At 43.2% G+C, this 22,844-nt stretch overlaps 1 protein-coding gene across 13 annotated transcripts in view; it reads left to right on the top strand.

Annotated features, from left to right (window-relative positions):
- The window catches only part of SLC2A9 (solute carrier family 2 member 9), a 224,030-nt gene that overhangs the window by 68,546 nt on the left and 132,640 nt on the right, over positions 1-22,844 (top strand). For all 13 annotated transcript variants that reach the window (XR_004283361.1, XM_032333832.1, XM_032333833.1 and 10 more), the window contains 2 exons: positions 9,935-10,059; positions 22,315-22,460. Coding sequence is in view for 12 of the 13 variants with exons in the window: in XM_032333832.1 (XP_032189723.1) it covers positions 9,935-10,059; positions 22,315-22,460 (271 nt within the window). In the remaining variant the exon portion in view is untranslated. The remainder of the gene's footprint in view (positions 1-9,934; positions 10,060-22,314; positions 22,461-22,844) is intronic.

Here is a 22,844-nt window from a genome sequence, read left to right as displayed (position 1 = left end):
GAACAGGGATGGTACATCCATAGGAACACGAGGGGAGACAGTGTGTGTGCACAGAAGCAGGGAGTCGATGCATGTGGAGGGAACACATGACATCCTCTCTGGATTGTTTCTGCTTTTTTGGTGGCATAAAAAGCAGGGTCATCAGCTGAGAAGGGATGTGGAGAGAGAGAAGATGTGTGAAATAGTCCTGTAGGAGAACAGGAGACCGAATAATCCAGGGAACCACAGAATGGCTGCCAGGTGTCCTAAAAGCCCACTTGAGATCAGTGCTCCTGGATTTCAAGTGACACCAGTCAACACAGTTGTGAGTTTTTCTCCAGCCAAGCTGAGCTTTGTGGTGCATGGGTGAGGTAGGTCAGGATCTAACCAGAGCTGGAGTTTGCCAAGCATGTATAATGAAGGCAATTGGGTCAGTGGGTCAAGGAGCTGAGGGTATATGGATGTTTAAAATGATGGATCATGGAATTCTGGCTGGGTAAGCAAGAATGGGTGGACATGAGGAAAGTGAGGATTGGTGGAAACAAGGTATGATCTTGGTTTATAGGCTAAGCCAGGCTAAAGAATTTTTGGAAGGGTGGGTGGTGGCAGCCATATATCCAAAGGCTCCCCATTCCACTAGGCCTTTCCAGAAGTACTTTCTAAATCCAACCTAAATATTCCCTGTGTCTTCCACCACTTGGTCCTGCGCATTGAGCTAAAGCATGACATAGTGGAAGCTCTCACATTTTCTCTGAGCCTTCTCTTGTCCAGGCTCAGTGTGCTGAGTCCCTTTGGCCCTTTCTCAGGTGACCTACTCTCCACTCTCCTCAACACCTTTTCACTTTTCCTTGTATTTGGCCCCTTCTTCTGGGAGCTGATAATCTTCTGGGCTGCACAGGAAAATTCTGCACTATAGGAAAGCTCAGAATGATGGGTCAAGTGTCCAAGTTGGGGTTCTGTGCTCAGAAATGGCATGGCCCTGTCTCCCTTGTTTCTGTTGCCATGTTCATCCCCTGGGAAAAATGGGGGGAAAATCATTAAAATCCCCATGTCTGAACCCCAGTGAGTCAACTTCGTAAATTATTTTGCAGGTAAGGTTTCCATCTTCACTGGGACACTGTCAGGTTGGGGGTTATTTTCGGAAAGAATATATTAATATGATGAGCTTGCTTAGAGGGTGTGTGGCCCTGTTTGCAAATATTTCAAGTCGGACCTGAATGGGATTCTAACATTCTCTGCATAGCACAAAATACACCATCATGTCCAGTGCATGAGCTAGGTCCGAAGCACTTTGTGGCATCCTTGGCTCCTCTTTCTCTCTGCCTCTGTCCAGTCCATCTGTAAACCCCATCAGCTGTCTTCAGAACATACCAGGATCTGACCACGTCCCACTGCTGCCATCCTGGTCTAATCACCATCAGTACTTGAGTGATCCATCATCAGATCTTCCCAGCTGGTCTCCCTGTTTCCACTCTGACTTCTATAGCCCATGGTCAACATAGAAGACTGTATGATCTTGTTAATTAAAGATGTCAGTCAGGGAGCCATCCCATCCCTCTCCTTAGAATCTTCCAGGGTCTGCCCATCTCTTTCCAGGTGAGAACCCAGGTTATCATGGTGGCTCATACAAGACCCTCATGAGCTCCCTTGCCCATCTCTCTGCCTTCATTCCACTACTTGTTCTCCTGCCCTCCTCTGCCTCCAGCCCCCTGGCCTCACTGGCATACCTGAAAATAGCCCATGTCTTTATACCTCCCTACTAAGATTGCTGCTCCCTGATATCTGTATGGCTCATCTGCATTCCTTCTGTGCTTAATGTTTGTGCTTAATGTCACCTTCCCAGATGTCTCCCTGTGTAAACTTCCTCCCCCTCCCTGCATTAGTTTTCTCTACAACACTTGTCACCACCTGACATGCTACATATGTTTTATTTTTTACTTGTGTATCGAAAAGAACGTAAAAGCAGGCTTTTGGGCATGTTCACAGCTATATGCCAGACCTTAGAACAGCGTTCTTTACACAGTCCACATTCAAATGTGTGTTGAGTGAATGAATGTCAGTGGAATGAATGAATGATCATTGAAAGAATAAATCGATGTGAGTAATATAGCAGCTGCCACTGTGGATAGCTCTGTGTCAGGGTTACTGGGATGGTAAATCTCCCATTTAATAGTATGTCCGCTTGACCAAGTACTCAGGTTCTAGATCTGTTTCCTTCACGTGGGAAATGGGGTAGCAAGATTACCTAACTCATGGGTGTCCAGTGAGTATAAAGTACTTAAAATAGTGCCTTGGCACATAGCAAGTACCCAGCGAATATTACCTATCACCATGGATTTTATTTCTTTTTTAGTTTATCGAGGCACCAAATAAGTTCTAGGTGCCTTCCTCAACACTTTTCATAAGTCATCTGATTCTTGCAGAAGCCTTACAAGATAGACACTGTTACATCCATTTTACAGGTGTGGAAACCAAGGCTCAGAGGGTGTAGGAAATCTGCCCAGGGTTGTTGAGTCAGCATGTCGATGGGCTGTCCAAGCAGGAACGTTTGTTATTGGAGGTGGATTCAGGAGAACAGTATTCATCCTGCCCATAGACTTAGAAGCTGAAGGAAGATTCAGAATAGGTCAGAGCTTGGCAAAAAGGAGGAAGCTTGGCTTAAGATGACTTGCCTTCTAGAATTTACTCCTTCATTTATGCAACAAAGAAGTATGGGGCACTTGCATGTGCCAGGAACAGGTTTAGTCCTTGGAGCTACAGTGACAAGGCAGAATCTCTGTGCCCATGGAGCTGATACTCTAGGAGGGCATATGCCAACATTAACAAAAGAAATGTGGGCTCATATTCTGTGTTGTCGGGGCCACAAAGAAAAATAAGATGATAGGGTTATGGGGGATGGGCCCTGCAGCTGGGGGGAGTGGCTGCATGAGATAGTGTCAGAGATGGCATTTGAATCACTTGAGTGAGATAAGACTGGGACAATGAATAGAGGGGCTCCCAGGACAAGGGTGGTGGGTCAGGAAGGAGCCTGACAGCCCCAAGAGATGGCAGGAAGACTCATGAGCATGAAGACATGAGTATCAGATGGTGTAGCAAAGGCCATCTCATGCAAGGTTTTGTAGGCCCAGGAGTGGAGTTGATCCTCAGTGCAGTGGGAAGCCCTAGAAGGTTCTAAGTAAGGGGAAGTATGTCAGTGTTTGCTTGGCAAGGATCGCTGTAGCTGTTGGGTGGACCATGAATTATACAGCAGGCCAGGAGTGGAATCAGGAGCCCCCCATGACTCCTACATTAGTCAGAGTGTGAGGCAATGGTGGTCTGCTCCACTGTGGCACTGTGAACTGGAAATGGGAGAAGTGCTTTGCCCTGGGATATATTTTGGAAGTGGTGTCAGTAAGACTCCATGATGGAGTGCATGGAGGTCAGAAGGAAAATAAGAGAGGGAAGTATTATTCCCAGATTTTTGATGTAAGCCACTAGGAAGGTGGAGTCTTTATTTACTCAGATGGGGAAGACTGAGGAAAGAGGGGTTTGGATGTATTTGTTGGAGGATTAGCATTGGGAATTCAAGAGTTCCATTTTAAATATGCGTGGCTTGAGATGCCTGTTGGACATGCAAGTGGAAATGCCTAGGAGGCAGCTGGATATGTCAGTCTGGGTTGAGATGACTCTAGGCCAGAGATACAGTTGGGAATTGCCATCAATTAAGGTTACAGGACTAGGTGAAATCACCCAGGGAGGGAGTGGAGGCAGAGGACAGAGCAGCCTTGAGTTAAGAAGGGGAGGCTGGTAGGGAGAAAACAGGGGAAAGTGGGATCCCAGACATCCTGAGAAGACTGTGTTTCAGGAAGAGTACACAGTCAACCCTATCAGTTGCTGTTGAGAGGCTGTCCTGGGGGTACACAGCAGCTGTGTTTGTCAGAGTGTGTTCCTGGTCATCTTCACAAAGGCAGTCTCCACAGAGCGGTAGCAAGGATCCAATCAGTGGGACGAGGAAAGAAGGGGAGGGGAGCAGACAATACCCTTTAAGGAGTTTCACTCTAAAAGGAAGCTGACACAAGGGGCAGTGGCTGCAGAAGGATGAGGGCCAAGACATAGTAGCTATGTTCGTATGGGAATGGTGGGGTGGAGGGTGGTTTCTCTCCAGTAGTGGACAGCCAGTGTGCAGGAGACCGCTTTAGCCACACACAAGTGGCTGCCACCTTGTAGCACCTCCAAGTCCTCCTCGGTGAATCGCCCAGGTCATGGGTACTGCTGGCTACAGGTGTAAGAGATGAAATGAATGAAATGAGACCATTTATGTAAAAGCCATGCTCTTTCTAGACTCTCCAGATGGTCTCTTGTTGAGTCTGCATCAAGAATTGAGATTCTCTAGGGATGGACCAAAGAGTCTCTCTTCTTATGTGCTGTTGGTGGATGTGATGAGAAGCCAGCCTTGAGAACCACCAACTAATGCCAACATTATTGCTACAAATGTCATGACCCTCATCCTAGCAGCAGAGGTCCATCTTAACTGGAACAGGGTCATGGGAGTTGATGTCTGACTTCTGATCAAATTTCTGACTTCATTTCTCAGTCTATAGGTTACAGAACATGCTGTTTTGCTCAACATCCAAGAATCCTCTTGAGTCTGGCCTCAGCATTCCTCCCATCTCTCCCCTCTCTCAACAACCTCTTCACAAACTTGATTTACACTGGGCTCTGCATCTGCAGGGCTTTGTGTTGTGAGGTCTCAAGGAGTAGAACTGGGGCCTGTGATGGAGCTGCAGGGAGAGCCCTTTGGCTTTTTGTGGGAAATCACTTTTTCACAGACAAGCTGCTGCCATGCCTGGGATGGAAGGCTAAAAGGCTGAGGCAGCACTGTTGGGGCCTATGAGTCAGGCCCACTCAGGGGCAGGGAGCAGGGTGCTGGCATCCCAGAAAAAAGGCTGGGGCTGCAGAGCAGATGCACCTGCTGCTATGGGAACAGGAAGATAGGGAGGGAGATATCCAGCCTCCTCTTTTTGCCAGGGGAGATTAACATCAGGTCCCTCTTTGGCCAGGCCTATCAGAGAGCAGGAAGCAGAGAGTCTGGGAAATGTAGTTCCGTTGGAGACAGCAGAGCAGAGGAAGGATTCCCTGGATAGACAGGGCAACGACAGGCACAGGTCCCACTTATACACTCTCAGCATCAGTATCTTTTACTTCTAATTGACTTCTGTGTGACAGATCATTTTTCTGTGTCCCTAATTAGATTTAAAAACCCTGTGAGGGCAAGGACAGGGACTGACTTACTCCCGGTGGTAGACCCCAGGTCTAGCACTCACTAAATACTTGCCAAGTGGAAACGTTCATGAAAGCCCTCGCTGCTGTGAGACTGCAGGTCTTCCCACCACCGCCCAGCTCTCTTCTTAAGGCTGATATGTCAGTTCCTCCGAAGACTGAAAGGAAGGGCCATGAGTACTGCACAGACCCGGGGCACTAGCCTGCTCTCATTGTGCTTTGAGGTCTCACTAATAACAGAAATTAGTGCTTTTGGATTCATCGTTTTGAAGCCTGAGTCTGTGACCTTCTGCAGGGAGGTCAACTTAGAGGGGAATATCTATTTTAAGTCTTGGCCAAATCATAATTTCCCCTCATTATAACATCCATTTAAATTGATTTTTTGACAGGGAGATTGTATTTATATCTTGAATAATTAATACATTCATATGGTATAACTTTCAAAAGGACCAAATGAGTGTCAAGTAGGAAGTTTCCATTGCATTTCTCTCCAATCAGATCCCCTTCCTGGAGGCTACCTGTGATGCCACTTTGTTGTGTATCTTTTCAAAGGTTTGTATTGGTCTTTTCATGCACACATACATGTGCACCCACACACTTCTTTTTCACACATATTGTTGCATATTCTACAAAAAGTTCTGTTCCTTGCTCTTTGCAGTTAACAATCTTTTTTTAAAATTTCTTTTCAGTGTACCAGAATTCATTGTTTATGTACCACACCCAATGTTCCATGCAATACGTGCCCTCCATAACACCCGGCACCAAGCTCACCCAACCTCCCAGCCCCCAACCCATCAAAACCCTCACATTGTTTTTCAGAGTCCATAGTCTCTCATGGTTCACCTCCCCTTCCAATTTCCTTCAACTCCCTTCTCCTCTCCATCTCTCCATGTCCTCCATGCTATTTGTTATGCTCCACAAATAAGTGAAACCATAAGATAATTGACTCTCTTTGATTGACTTATTTCACTCAGCATAATCTCTTCCAGTCCTGTCCATGTTGCTATAAAAGTTGGGTACTCATCCTTTCTGATGGAGGCATAATACTCCATAGTGTATATGGACCACATCTTCCTTATCCATTCGTCTGTTGAAGGGCATCTTGGTTCTTTCCACAGTTTGGTGACTGAGGCCATTGCTGCTATAAACATTGGGGTAAAGATGGTCCTTCTTTTCACTCCGTCTGTATCTTTGGGGTAAATACCCAGTAGTGCAATGGCAGGGTCATAGGGAAGCTCTATTTTTAATTTCTTGAGGAATCTCCACACTGTTTTCCAAAGTGGCTGCACAAACTTGTATTCCCACCAACAGTGTAAGAGGGTTCCTCTTTCTCCACATCCTCTCCAACATACATTATTTACCATCTTGTTAATTTTGGCCATTCTAACTGGTGTAAGGTGGTATCTCAATGTGGTTTTTATTTGAATCTCCCTGATGGAGAGTGATGATGAACATTTTTTCATGTTGTCTGTTAGCCATTTGTATGTCTTCATTGGAGAAGTGTCTATTTGTGTCTTCTGCCCATTTTCTGACATGATTATCTGCTTTGTGTGTGTTGAATTTGAGGAGTTCTTTATAGATCTTGGATATCAGCCTTTTGTCTGTACTGTCATTTGAGAATATCTTCTCCCATTCCGTGGGTTGCCTCTTTGCTTTGTTGAGTGTTTCCTTTGCTATGCAGAAGCTTTTGATCTTGACGAAGTCCCAAAAGTTCATTTTTGCTTTTGTTTCCTTTGCCTTTGGTGACATATCTTGAAAGAAGTTGCTGCAGCTGATATCGAAGAGGTTACTGCCTATGTTCTCCTCTAGGATTCTGATGGATTCCTGCCTCATGTTGAGATCTTTTATCCATTTCGAGTTTATCTTTGTGTACGGTTTAAGAGAATGGTCAAGTTTCATTCTTCTACACATAGATGTCCAATTTTCCCAGCACCATTTATTGAAGAGACTTTTTTCCACTGGATATTTTTTCCTGCTTTGTCGAAGATTATTTGACCATAGAGTTGAGGGTCTATAACTGGGCTCTCTACTCTGTTCCACTGGTCTATGTGTCTGTTTTTATGTCAGTACCATGCTGACTTGGTGATCAGAGCTTTGTAGTAAAGCTTGAAATCAGGCAACATGATGCCCCCAGTTTTGTTTTTCTTCTTTAACATTTCCTTAGCAATTCGGGTCTCTTTGGATTCCATACAAATTTTAGGATTGTTTGCTCCAGCTCTTTGAAAAAATGCTGGTGGAATTTTGATCAGAATGGCATTGAAAGTATAGATTGTTCTAGCAGTATAGACATTTTAACAATGTTTATTTTTCTGACTGGAAAGAATTATCTTTCATCTTTTTGTGTCTTCTTCAGTTTCTTCATGAGTGTTCTGTAGTTCCTCAAGTACAGATCCTTTACCTCTTTGGTTAGGTTTATTCCTAACCATAATTCTTATGGTGCTATAGTAAATGGAATCGATTCTCTAATTTCCCTTTCTGTGTTTTCATTGTTAGTGTATAAGAAAGCCACTGATTTCTGTACATTTACTTTGTATCCTGCCACATTACTGAATTGCTGTATGAGTTCTGGAAGTTTGGGGTTGGAGTCTTTTGGGTTTTCCATATAAAGTATCATGTCATCTGTGAAGAGAGAGAGTTTGACTTCTTCATTGCCCATTTGAATACCTTTTGTTTCTCTTTGTTGTCTGATTGCTGTTGCTAGTACTTCTAATACTATGTTGAACAAGAGTGATGAGAGTGAGTGAGCATCCTTGTTGTGTTCCTGATCTCAAAGGGAAAGCTGTCAGCTTCTTGATCTTACCACATAGAATATACAAAGCCCTTTGTGCTTTAATGTGTGTACAATGTGCCATTATAGATATGTGTCATAATTCATTTAAATAGTCCATTGCTGAAGGACACCTGGATTGTTTCAGTTGTTCACTGTTAGAAGTTGTTCATCAACATAGAAAGCTTTGCCATGAGCAGTCTTTGTACCATCATCACTGAGCCACAAAAGTCATTAGCTTTGGGATTCTCTAAGAAGATGTAGGAAGTAGAAAAGTTTAATGAAATGTTTGAGATAAGTAAAAATTGTGTAAAGAGCCCTGGCCTGGAATTTAAGGGTTCTAACTCCCAAAAGTAATAACAAAGCCCCTTTCAAGTCCCTAGTTTCTTGCAATTTACAAAATAATTTAGTATTTGTTAACTCATTGAATCATTAGGGGGAAAGTGCCCTGTGAGAAGCTATGGTGTTTTCCTGCAGCTTCTTGATTCACTAGTTGTATGACCTAAAATAAGTTTCCAATTTGTCTATATCCTGGTTAATTTATCTATAAAATAGGGATGATAAAGTGCCTACCTCATAGGATTATTTTGAGCATCAGTTGAGCTATTCATATAAAGTACTTAGAATAGGGTTTGTCATATAGCCAGTGTTCAGTAAGGATGCGCTATTATCATCATTTTATAAGTGAGGAAAGGAAAACACAGAGCAATCAAGTACAAAGTCACCTAGCTCATAAAAGCTCCAGTTGGTGCAGGGACCTGGGTCTCCAGGCCTCCAAACAAGTCATGCTTCTCAACCAGGAAGTCTTAGGGATATCACAGAATAGTGAGAGTAGTCCTGGGACAGAACAGCTAATAATATTGCCATAGGGGTTTGACTGACTGTATTCAAGGGGATTAGTTCAATCTCACAGTTAGTGCTGTGACATATTCATCAAATTGAAGATGTCATCACATGTAAGAAGCATTGTTACATGAACTGCAGAAGAGGGAGGGAGGGAGAGAGGAAGAGAGAAAGAGAGGGAAAGCAAGGGAAGAGAAGGGAAGAAGGAAGGAAAGGAGGGAGGGAGAATAGAAAACCTGCCAGTTAAAGCTATAGGATACTGCACTGGTTATTAAGCTATTGTCTCTCCACTCCAAACTTACCCTTGATGCTCTGCTCTATGATGCAGGAGCTAGGATTGGCATGCCTCATCTGCCCTTTGACAAGAGGGGCACTAGAGGAGGAGGGACAAGTGGCTTGGTCCTTTTGGTTTGGATGAATTTCCTCTAGTCCCAGCAGTGAACTTGGCAGTTGAGTCTAGTTCCCAGATTATGTCTACTCCCCAGAATATGGTGCCCCTCAGAGTAGCAGCCCCAGTGGGCCAGCGCCCATCCTTGAAGATAAGCCAGGGGTTAAGGATCCCTCTTCCAAGCCCCTAAAGTGTCAGCACCAAATGGACAGCACCTCTCTTCAGAGATTCCCCCTTTGACAACTCAGTCTCCCAGTGCCTGCCTAACCAACTCCCTATGTTAAATTCTCTCTGTTAAAAGCACTAGGGTGGTTTCCATTTCCCTGCCTGAGCTCTGACTCTTGGATTCTAAGACACATCTTGATATAAGAAATGTTAAGTGAAGGTCTTAGAATTGATACATATAGTAGTGCATCAGGTAATTCATGGATCACGACAGTGCTTTTGAAGGTGACCTAATCAGTCCCAGTGGTGAACTGAGAGGGAAGAAGTACCTTGCTCAGAGTCACAGAGCCAAAGGTGGCAAGTGGGGGCTTCTAGGGCTCTGGCCCATTTCTAACCCTTAGGCTAATGCTCTTTCTACTGTGCCTGAGTCTTGCTCTGCTGTTCCATTTTGAAGGCCTGACCCCTGCTTCTCAGATGGGTAGGTTGACGTCCTCATGGTGGGCCTCCTCATCAAACCACCCTTTGTTTTCCAGGAAGTATACTCTGCTGGTCAACAATGGGTTTGCAATTTCTGCTGCACTGCTGATGGCCTGTTCCCTCCAGGCAGGAGCCTTCGAGATGCTCATTGTGGGACGCTTCATCATGGGCGTGGATGGAGGTAAGCCTTCACCAAGGCAGGGCAGGACATGATCCTCGGGGGTGTTTGAAAGTATGAGTGGTGTTTGGAGCTGTCACATGACTGGTCTCCTATTAGTATTGAGTTGCCAGGGACCAAGGATGCAAGAAGTCTGCATAAAGGAGGGCAGTCCCATGAGATGAACCACACATGAGGCTCTGGCCTGCTAACTGAGAAAAACTAACTGGGAGAGACCCAAGTCAACTCCAGAGACCTGGATGGTCTTCAGTAGTATGTCATGCCTTTTGCTTTGTCAACTTCACTGTAAAATTCATATTCCAAGGTTGTCTTTGCTTTCCAGGGAGTTTTTAATGAGGGTCGTGTTTCCTCTCTGAGCCTCTGACTTATTCATTCTTTCATGTATTCACTGAGCATTCATTATGGAGCACCTGCTGTGTCTGGCATTCTTCTCCATACTGGGGACACAGTGGTGAATGAAGTCCCCTACTCCCTACCACTGCAGCTTACATTCTACTGGGTGGGTGGATACATAATTGGATACGTAAGGTAGATAGGCAAGCCCTAGGACAAAATTGAAGTAGGACAGGAGGATAGTGGGGGCTATTTTAGATAGGCCAGCCAGGGAGGACCACTTAGTGTAGGAAACATATGATAAGATATCAAAATGAACCAAGTGGGAGAACCAAGAGACTATCAGCGGAATTGGGTTCTTGACCAAGAGAAGAGTGCACTGGCCCTTAGATGGACTCATCCTTGGCACATCGAAGGGAGAGTGAGGAGACAGCATGGCTGGAACTTGGTGAGCTGGGGAGAGAGGTTGCAGATGACATTGAAGAGGGGCCAGTCACATCACGTTGGGCCTTGCAGGATTTGTGCCAAGGGTGATGGGAAGCCAGAGGAGGGTTGAGAGGAATGTGACATGAGCTGGTTTTGTGTTTCAGTAAGATTCCTCCTGCTTCTGTGTAGAGAAGAGTGTAAAGGAGGGTAGGAGTGGAATCAGGGAGCCAGTTTTCCAGGGGAGAGAGCTATTGGGGGACAAGATGGTGGCCAGGAGGTAGCGAGGTGCAGCCAGCTGCTGGCTCTGGGGTGTGAGAGAGCAGGAGCCTCAAAATATGTCATTATACCCAGCCAACCAACCAACCAGCCCTGCTTTCTTTTTAAATATTTCAAGTCAGTAATATTTGTGGAAAGATTTTGCAGGCTTTTGGATTAGAAATCCCTGCCTTTGCATTGAAGTTCTATTGTTTGCCAATTACTGACTCTGGCAAGTTGCTTAAATGGCTCTGAGCCTCAGTTTCCCCATTTGTAAAATGGAAATGACAATACCTACTTTGAAGGACTGTCATAACGTTCACAAAATGCCGCGCGCGCGCACGTGTGTGGGTGTGTGTATTACATATGTATATGTAATCTGCCAAATGCTGTTGGAACCTGTGAGCTTGTTAAAGGCTAATTCCCTTCCTTGCTGATTCTTGCACGCTGCAGGCACCAGGCTTTTGGGAGTGAGCCCAACAACAAATATATATCAGGGAGAGGTAAGCAGGAGAGAGAGGACCTGAGGAAGGTCAGGGAAGAAGACTTCCTGTTCCTTTCTGCTGCTGGTGGGAAATATTCAGGATTAGTAATAACCAGACTCGGGGTGAAATTACTTCTCCGTCTTGGTATTCAAGTAGAAAGGAGTTGGCTATAGAAAATGTTATTTGGTAAGAATAATGCTTGGAATTTATGTGGTGCTTTGCAGTTAACCAGTCCTGTTTATGGTTTCTTCTGCTTTGATCTCCTGCTAATGCTGAAGGACTGTCAATTTGTCATTTTTCATCAAGGACACCAAGGCTCAGAGACATGTGACTGAAGTGGTTAAGGCTGAGGTCTGTGTGTTTACACTAACTAGGTCCCCCAAAACCTAGCTTGATTTCATTATTTTGTATCAGTTATGTTTTGCTATCTGAAGCCATTAGCAAACATAGCACAATGGCTTCAAGCAATAACCCTTCTGCTGAACTTGGGGTTCCGCAGGCTGGTGGGGCTGTTCTAATGTGGGCCACCGCCGCAGCTCTCCGCTGGGCTCGCTCCCATGCCGCAGTGGGCTGCAGCCCAGCCAGCAGCTGGCTGACTTCACATGGGCTCGCTCATCTATTCGGCTCTTGGCAGCTGGGTTGGTGTCAGGGGATCCCTGCAGGGCCAGCTCATCCTGGCTCCACATGGTCTCTCAGCCTGCCGTAGGGCGGCCCAGTCTTCCCATGGGATCCCCAGAGTGCCAGAGAGTGGTACTGGGGGCAGGACCCCATGTGCAAGCACCTGTCAAGTCACTGCTCGTGGCGCTTGTCAGTGTCCCATTAACCAAATCAAGCCCCCTGGCCAGGGGCACCATCAGTGTTGGAGGGACCTACGCCCTAGGGATGCAGACTCAAGGGGTTCTGTGAACCAGTGGGGTCACACAGAAGCATTCTGCCTCACAGTCCTAGCCTCTTTCCCGGGCTGGCAAAGGGGCTTAATCGAAAGCCCTTCCCCCCCACCCCCCACCGCTCAGTGGGATGCAAAAATTAACTGACAGCAGGTATGTGTGAGAAGCACTTACTACATTCCAGGCCTATGGTGCCTTCCTCGTCGCCGGGAATGGTGATGGGATCATTGCCATTCTTGGTGCTATTCCTTTTATTCTCAGCTAATAAGGTATATATATATCCCAGGTGTAGACTACGATATCCAGTTTCAAAGGCCCTGCCCGCTCAGGGCGAAGGCTAAGTGAGATGTGGCATGCATGGCCTTTCCCTACAGAGGCCATGGAGGGTCTGCCTTTCCAGCACATTTACATTTTATATATTAGCCTCTTTCCAGTGGTCTTGCCTCTCCAGTTCTTCTGGGGAAGGTGACACTTACTTCGCAGAACTAGTTTCTCTCTGAATTTCCTTAATTAAAAATAAGCTGAACTTGAGAGAGGCCATTTTTACAAAGCCCCATATTCAAGTCAGATATGTTAGACCCCTTTTCTGATGATATTTCCAAAAAGAAACAGAAAAAAAAAAAGTAAGAACAAGGAATGGAGAAAAAACCAGACCCCTCTGACTTCTGGAATACAACCTACTAGAGGTGGGCCAAGACATGGAGGCTTCCTGTCATTTATTCTCATCAGACCCTCTCAAAGCAGAGCTGGGGACTTGCAGGCATTTAAAGGAAGGCATTTGGTTAGAAATAAGGGAAAATTTCTGGCCAGGAGATGAATTGTCTGTCCTACTCATAATAAATAATTTAAAGCCAAGTGATAAGCCTGGAAGATTTTTTTTTTTTTTTTAAGATTTTATTTATTTGACAGACAGAGAGAGAGAGATCACAAGTAGGCAGAGAGGCAGGCAGAGAGAGATATGGGGGTGGAAGCAGTCTCCCTGCGGAGCAGAGAGCCCGACATGGGGCTCAATCCCAGGACCCTGGGATCTTGACCTGAGCTGAAGGCAGAGGCTTTAACCCACTGAGCCACCCAGGCGCCCCAAGCCTAGAGGATTTTCAGAAGGCTGTGCTGCTCAAGCCAGGATTGTGGGCAGTATTTGGAGTCATAGTAGAAGCCCTGGACACCTTCCCCAAGTGTCCTTTCTCTAAAAAGCTTGGCAAAAAAAAAAAAAGAAACACATTTTCACATTGAAGCTGACTTGGTGCAACTTGGTGTTAGAGGCAAAATCCATGCAGATGTTAAGGTCAAATTAGAAGGGTACAGAGGTGTTTTGTGTTTGTGGAAGACTGCATTGGACAGGTTCCCACCAAGCTGCCCCAGGACCACCCACACTCCCAGGGGTACAAGTCCATGTCTGCACTAGGAACTTTCTCATAGACAAGCTCGGCAAGCACATTAGCTGGTCTCTGGTGGACACATTTGAGCTGCAGCATTTAGAGAAGTATATGACATGGGAAGAACATGAAATCAGGGTCAAGGATGTGGCTTTAAGTTCTGTTCTACCAGTGACTTACCAGGTGACTGTGGGACGATCATTTCACTTCTCTGGGCTAGTAATGTCATCTAGAAAGTAAGGAGGACTGGACTCTGGGACCTGAGATTGCTACCAGCTCTAAAATTCTGGTTTGTCTCCTTTTTGTACCCATCTTAGAGCTACTATCTTGAATGTTCTCTGGAAGCTTCCGGAGCTCACATGTCACGCACAGCTGTATTGTTTACTCATTAAACATCACAGAATAGGAGACTGTGAAATAAGAGTACAGGGCAGAAACACTGGCCCTCCTGTCTGGTGGGGTCAGCTTATGTGTACCATGCCCCAAGGCCCTACCCAGTCATGTCCCAGCCCAGGCTCCCAGCAAGGCTATGGGCCACTCTTATAAGCAAATTGTTATTTATCAATATTCTGCTTACTGCCCCAAAGACATCCACATCCTCATCCCTGGAACCAGCAAATGTGAGCTGATGGGGCAACTGGACTTTGTAGACGGGATTAAGTTAAGGACCGTGAGACAGTCTTTACCTGGATTATTCAGGTGGGTCCCATAAGATCACAGGGGTCCTGATAAGTGAAAGAGGAAGGAGGAGTCAGAGCCAGAGCAAGGAGACCAGCAGGTGAGAGCAGAGGCTGCAGTGACGCAAGGGTGGGCTGGGGGTGGGCGAAGGCCACAAGCCACTGGGTGTGGACACCTCTGGAAGCTGGGAAAGGGGTGGGGACAGACTTTCCCCTAGAACCTCCAGAAGGATCATATGTAGTCCAAGTCCCATTTTAGACTCATGACCCCTAGAATTGTGTGATAAGAAATTTGTAGTGTTTTACATCGCTAAGTTTGTGGCAATTTGTTACAGCCGCAGTAGGAAACTAGTAAAAACACTAATACTATTACTCACTTATTATTATGATTTGAGTCAAATCATAACATGACAAAGAGCATGTGAGGTGTTCAGAAGGGTGGATTCTGCTCTCAGCCCTGCTGCTTACCAGCCAGTTAACCTCAGACAGACCTCTTTACCCCTCTGAGCTTCTGTTTCCTCAAAGCTACCTGACAACGTTCAGATACTGTACAGGGGTGCATGTGTGTCTCGTGTGTTTCTATGTGTGTGCATGTCTCTGTGTTTGTGTATGTCTGTGTGCCTGTGTATTTCTGCATCTGTGCATATATGTCTCTGTGTTTGAGTCTGTGTGTGTGTCTGTGTATGTGTATATGTATCTGATTCTGTGTGTGTCTGGGTCTGTATATGTGTGTTTCTGCATGTGTGCATGTCTGTATGTGTGTATATGTCTGTGTCTGTGTCTATGTGTGTGTGTTTCTTTGTGTGTGTACATACATGTGTCTGTGTATGTCTCTCTGTGTTTGAATCTGTGTGTTTCTGTGTACCTGCATGTCTATGTATGTGTGTTTCTGTGTGTGTCTGAGTCTGTGTATTTCTGTGTGTGTACATGTCTCTGTCTATGTGTATGTCTGTGTGTCTATGTGTTGGTGTGTTTCTGCATGTGTGCATATATGTGTCTGTGTCTGTGTATGTTTGAGTCTGTGTATCTGTATATGTGTCTATGTGTCTGAATCTATGTGTATGTGTCTGGATATGTGTGTATGTGTCTGGGACTGTGTGTTTGTGTGTTTGTCTGAGTCTGTGAGTGTATGAGTATGTATCTGTGTGTCTCTGTGTGTGCCTAAGTCTGTGTGTATGTGTGTTTCTGCAGTTGTGCATATATGCGTATGTATCTGTTTGAGTCTGTGTGTGTGTGTCTCTGTGTGTTTCTGTGTATGTGCATGTCTCTGAGTTTGTGTGTGTGTCTCTGTATGTATGTGTGTGTGTAAAAAGAAAAAAGGAAAAATTAAAATACACAATTAAAATAGCATACAAATCAAGAAGATAGTAACTAAAGTTGGTGTGTATTAAATTATTAGCATTACCCAGGAAATACTAAAAGTACTAATTCATATCAGATTTAACTAAGACACAGATTCATGAAATGATCTTTGGAGCAATTATTAAAAGAAGAGAAAATAACATAGAACAATCAAATGACTTTAAAAAAGTAATCCTGAAGAAAGCAAAAGAGGAGAGAAAATATTCCAACTAAATTGAATTGAATTTAAATAAGGAATTAAAAAAGAAAACACAGGATATAGAAGAGTGCCACATAGAACAGCCAATGGTAGGATGTTGTATTTAAACACAAGTATGCCAGTACTCCAATTAAAAGGAAGAATGGTTACATTGGATTAAACAAATACCTGTGTATATGCTGTTTGTACCTTAGATATAAAGATATAGGAAGACTGAAAATAAGATGATGGGCAAAACCCACGCCTGTAAATCCAGTACAGCAACACTGCTAACAGACTAAGTAGATCTTAAGGCAAGAAGGATAACCAGAAATGAGAGAAGCTTTCAGTTCATCAGGATTACAATTCTAAAGCTGATATGCACTTCATATAGAGCATCACAATGTATAAACTGAAAATGAGTATAAACTGAAAATTAGCCAAATGAAAATGAGAAATATGATCTCAGTTTCTGATAGAACAAGTAGACAAAAACAGCAGTAGGAGGTTTGAGCGACACAATGGACGCATGTGAGCTAAGTAACATATATGGAACACTAAGTCTTAGGACCGTATAATACACACTCCTTTTCAGCATTCATGGGCCATTTATAAAAATTCACCATTTGATGAGTCATAAAGCAAGTCTTAACACATTTCAAAAGATTAAAGTTGGACTGTGTTCCCTGACCATAACAGAATTGAGTTAGAAGCTAATTACAAAAATATAGGGATAAAATCCTCATAAGTTTAGAAAATTAGATGTAAGTAGCACACACTAAGTAATGAATGTGTGTTTCCAAGTAACTGAAGGGGCAAAAAGAAATCACAATGGAATTTTTCAAGTCGTTTGAATTAAATGATAATGAAAATACTACATAAGACATTTTAAAGCTATATTTCGTGTAAAATTTATAACCTCAAATGCAAATATTTAAAACAGGAAAGGCTAAAAATAATCTAAGATTTCATCTTAAGAAGTTAGAAAAGAGAGTTTCATTGGAAAGCATCAGCAAGGTCAAAGTAAGTTCTAGAAGAGATTAATAACATTGATAAACACCTTGTGAGACTGTTTACAAAGAGAGAAGGAATTAATAACTAAATTAAGAACTAAGTGGATAGGTCCTGAATCATAGAAAGAGAATATCATGATGTGATATATTTGAAAATGTAAATGAAAGGTACAAATGCCTAGAAAGAAAAAAACTTAACCAATAGCAATGAGAGAAAAAATACCGTATCTGAATAGTCCTAGTCTATTAAATGAACATATACTTGAAAACTTTCCATCAAAAGAGATTCAAGTTTCCTTTAAAAGAGAACAATGCCAACTCCTTATAAACATTTCCGGGGGAATACTTCCCAACTCATTTTATGAGATGAGTGTATCTTTGATAGCTAGCCCAATAAGAACTTTACAGGAAAAAAATTACAGGTTAAGGAACATAGATATAAAAATCCTAAACAAAGAATTAGCAATTTTAACAATAAACATAACAATATTTCAACAATAAAACATAAAAAGATAATATGTTGAGACTGAGCTGAGTTTTTCCAGCAATGGAAGATTGGATTAACATTTTAGAATCAATCAAGATAGTTCATGTTTACAGAATACATTTTAGACAAAAATCATATTATTTGATACATGCAGAAAAGTCATTTGATGATGTTCAGTATCTATTTATGGTAAAAAAGAAAAGGAAAGACACATCTAGTCAATTTTTTTCTAAACCAACTAATTTTCTTAAACTAATAAAGGCTATCTACCAAAACCTATGGCAGTAGTCATATTCTGTACACTGTTAATAGATTTTTCTCTGAGCTCAAGAGCAAGACAAGATATATGCTGTCACCACTCCAAATCATCATAGTACAAGAGGTCCTAGCTAATGCAATGAGGCAAACAAAAACTTTTTTAATGTAAGATATAAAGATTGGTAAAGATGAACTAAAACTGTCATCTGTCACAGGTATCACGAATGTATAAAACATCTAAAAGAATCTGTAAATAAACCTCAGAATGTGTGAGTGGATTTGGCCGCCAGGGTCTCTGGATAAAAGGACATCATACTTGTATGCTTGTAATACTAAACGCAATGTCGCCTTTCTTTGTAAGATCAACAAACTAAAAGTAATTTTATTTGTGTGTAGAAAATTAAATTTATAAGTTATACCATCTGAAATGTTATAGAAACCCATTACCCAAGAATGAGTCCAATGGGAAATACGCAATGCTCATCTCCTTATTATCTACAAAAAAATCTATAAAATATTGTGGAGAGAAATTAGACACATAAATAGGGGGTGGTCTGTGTTCATGAATTGGAAGACTCCACGTTATGAAGGTTTTCCCTCTGTATTGATCCGTAGATACAGCACAAACCCAAGCAAATCCAAGCAGGTTTTGTAAAATGGAAATTTCAGGCTGCTTCTAAAATGTATATGAAAATGCGTAGTGCTGAGAATTCATCAGATCATCTTCCAGAAGAAAAATTGGAACACTTAATCTACTGGATATCAACACTTAGAGAGTTACAGTGGTTCAGACAGTACAGATTGGGGCAAAGACAGAAAAATAGATCAATGAAAGAGAAATGAGACTTCTGAAGTTAACCCATACATATATGGGCACTAACCTACGGCAAAGTGATAGCTGGAGAGCTGAAGGGAAGGGGTGTCTTTTCAGCAAATAATATCGGCTGGGGTTCCCAGCAGTTGTGTACTGCAGGCTGGTCCTCGGTCATATTTGTGCTCTATGAGAACGGGCCCCAGTGGTAATAACCTAAGGGGGGCTGCTGACTCCAAGAATGGAACAGGTGTGTATATGCACCTATGTTTTGGGGCTTGGAAAATTGTATGTGACATTTGCTTAAAACAGAATGCTTTTATGTGTTGCATCTTTCCAGAAACATCAATTCTTGGGGTAACAAGGAAGGAGAGTACTCATCTTGCAACCATAAAAGAACCCTTTTTGCTTATGTGTACAGCCATGGAATTTCTACAGTGATAGCTTTAGTTACTATTTCTACAGCTTAGTTGTTTATGTAAAGCAGAGATTTATGGGTCAAGAGTTGGTGTGTGTATTTTTCTGCTGCCGCTCCTCCTTGGGGAATTGTCTTAGGGATAAAGCACAGACTGCACCATCCAAGAGGCTGAATGCTGCATCTGTGTTGACACTGACATTTTCATTCCATTAAAAATAAAACTTGAATACCACTTTACCTCATACACACAATCAGTCCCACGTGGATTGCAGCTCTAAAGATGAGCGGTAAAACAGGAAATTTTCTAAAAGATAACGTGCTATATAGACTTTCCACCATCTTAGGATAGGAGAAGATTTCTTCAACAGGCAGAAAAGCACTAGTTTAAAGTAAAAGAATTGATAAATTGAAATACATTAAAATTAAAGACCTCATGCAAAAAAATCACCATTCATGAAGGACAAACACAGAGAGCAGGAAAATATTTGCAGTGAATGAAATCGACAAAGGGTTCATATACAGAATACATTAAGAACTCTTACAAATCAATAATAAAAACACAGAAAAACTCTTACAAAAGTGGTTAAGAGATGGAATGGGCATCTTCACAAAAATGGCCAACAGGTACATAAAATCGTATTAGTATTCCTCAAAAATTTAAAAATAGAACTCCCTTATGATCCAGAAGTGACAAGACTGAGTGTTTATTTCCACAATACAAAACACTAATTTAAAGGAATACATGTGCTCCTGTTTATAGCAGCATTATTTACAATAGCCAAATTATAGAAGCAGCCCAAGTGCCCCTCAATAGATAAATGGATAAAGAAGATGTGGAATACACGTGCGCACGCACACAGACATACACACACACAGAGGAATAGTACTCAGCCATCAAAAAGAATAAAATCTTGCCCTTTGCAATGACATGGATGGAGCTAGAGAGTATAATGCTAAGCGAAATAAGTCAGTCAGAGAAGGACAAATACCATATGATTTCACTCATATGTGGAATTTGAGAAATAAAAAAAAGGAAAAAAAGAGAGAGACAAACCAAGAAACAGACTCTTAACTCTCTCTAGAGAACAACTGATGGTTATCAGAGGGGAGGTGGGTGAGGGGGTGTGGGGAATAGGGGCTGCGGATGAAGGAGGGCACTTGTCATGATGAGCGCTGCGTGTTGTATGGGGTGTCAATTCACTATATTGTCCACCTGAAACTAATGTCACACTGAATGTTAATCATACTGGAATTAAAATAAAATCTCTCATTAGTAATTACTAATTAGCAATTAGTAATTAAATAAGTAATTTAATGCAGATTAAAGCCATGATTGCTAAAAATTAGAAAGACCAATAATGCCGAATATTGGCCAAAAATGTGGAGCAAAGTATATTTCAAACATCTCTCATAAAGATGTAAATTGGCGTGATAATTTCAGGAAATTGGCTCTATTAAAACCGAACAAATGTATCTTATGGTTGCAATTTATATATATAAATGTGCATACGTGTGCACCAAAAGACTTGCTTAAGAATGTTTATGGGGCCCTATGAGTATTGATCCTAAACTGGAAAATGCCAGAGCGTCCATCAATAGGAAGGTGGATGAAGTGGGATATACTCATACCTGGAACTATTACAAAGCAATAAAAACAAATAAATTGCAGTTACACGCATGCTACAACATGGATGCATTTCACACCCATGAAAAACACAAAGAGATGAGAGACAAAAGAAATGCATCAGCTATGGTTCCACACACGGAGCATTGGTGATAGCAGTCAGGCTGGCGGGGGCCTCTGGGGAGAAGGGGGAGGATGAGGCTTCTGAGGAAGCACAGGGTGGGGGGCTTCTGGGATGCTGGTAGTGTAGGTTGATTCTTGGGGGTTGCACAGCTGTATGCATTTTGTGATCATTCCCCGGACCACATTGTACAATTTAAAGATGTGGGTCATATTTTCATTTTCAAAAATTAAGACTGTTCTGTTTAGTAAAATGTTTTGGACTGGACTCAAATTTTTTTGCACCTCTGTAGAAATTTTCAGTTGTCCCTAAAGTATTTCCTTCAGCATCTCTGATTTCCCTAGAGAATATTTTCCGAGGTCCCTTCTGCTTTTCACAAGCTGAGAGCTGCTGCTCAAATCGGACTCTAGAAGGACTGGGGCAGCTAAGCTAGCCCTGTGTGAGGGAGTGTGCCCCTGACCACTCCTTGTGGCACCATCAGGCCGTGCACCTCAAAGAAGAGGAAGGCTTATGAAATGAGGCTCTGTGTTCCCAACATGCTGTGAGTCAGCCTGGGACAAGTGCATCTGTTGTATACATTGGCAGGCCTGTGAAGGGCTTTTCCACCCAGCTGCAGGTGGAAAACTTTCTTGAAACTGACAAGCAGTTATAAAATGCTGTAAACTGGGTAATACAGTATCTGCTCGACCTGAGTGCCCTGATTTACATAGAGGCACAGCTAGCTAGTGGGAAGAGCTCGAGTTCAAGAATCAGAGACCTGATCTTCGGGGCAAAATAATCTCTTTGGGCATCTCTGGACGTCACTTGGTGATTTGGGAAAGTTATTCCATCTGTACTGCAGCTTCCTTATGTTTAGAATAAGGATAATAGTAATACATTTGCTTCAATGGGTTACTATAAAAACATATAATATATGTAAAGAGATAAGAAGAATCCCTGCTACTTGGTAAGCTCTGGGTATGTTGGCTGTTAACACCACCTTTACCATCACTGACACCCCCTCCACCATCACCTTCACATCCACCACCTCCATTACCATCGTCACCACCACATCCTTCTCTATGACCATCACCCCCACCATCACCTCCAACATCCCCTCCACCACCTTCACCTCCATCACCATCACCACTACCACCACTATCACCTCCATTACCACCATCACCACCACATCCTCCTCCACAGCCATCACCCCCATCCCATCACCACTACCATCACCTTACTCCCATTGCCACCATCACCCCCATCACCCCCATCACCATCATCATCATCACCACCATCACCACCACCATCATCATCTATTTCCCCTTCTATGAAATCTACCTCCCATGCGTACTTTAAGGATGAAATAATACAGGGCATGTGAAAGCATGGGCAGTCTGTGCAGAATGCTGAGTGGCCTTGTGGCTACGCTGCTGTTCTTGAGAGGGCATGTGGAAGAGGGAAGGGCTCTGACCAGTCTCACTTGAGGATGACGGCCCTCACACTGACCATGGTACTCCTCCCTTGGAGAAGACTGTCCTCTTATGGCTGCCATGCTTCCTTCACAGGCATTGCCCTCAGTGCGCTCCCCATGTACCTGAACGAGATCTCACCCAAGGAGATCCGTGGCTCTCTGGGGCAGGTGACTGCCATCTTCATCTGCATCGGCGTGTTCGCCGGGCAAGTGCTGGGCCTGCCTGAGCTGCTGGGAAAGGTAAGTGTGGCTTGCCAGCCCACCTTGACCCTTCTTATTTCATGCTGTCCTCTCAGTTCCCCGTGTCCCTTCCAGGACCAAGGGTAGTCGGAGGTGAGCCCTGCGTCCAAAGGCTTAGAATTCCTGAGTGTTCAGGCCTTTCACTTATTATTGGGAGACAGCTGCTGAGTTCCTTTGATTTGCATTTGTTTTTTCGTTTTTGTTTTGTTTTGTTTTGTTTTTAGAACATAAAAAACACATAACAAATTCAAACCTTACACAAAGTTCAGATCCGCTCATCTAATAGCTGTTGTCAGCAGCTCAATTTGTATTTATTGAGACTTTCTTCTTTGCTTATACAAACCTATATAAACATATATACATTTTTTAAATGGAACCATGCCA

Source organism: Mustela erminea, chromosome 2 (genome assembly GCF_009829155.1).
Source record: "Mustela erminea isolate mMusErm1 chromosome 2, mMusErm1.Pri, whole genome shotgun sequence".
Lineage (NCBI taxonomy): Eukaryota > Metazoa > Chordata > Mammalia > Carnivora > Mustelidae > Mustela > Mustela erminea.
Note: the sequence above shows the minus strand (reverse complement) of the source record. Positions and strands in the feature narration are given on the sequence as shown.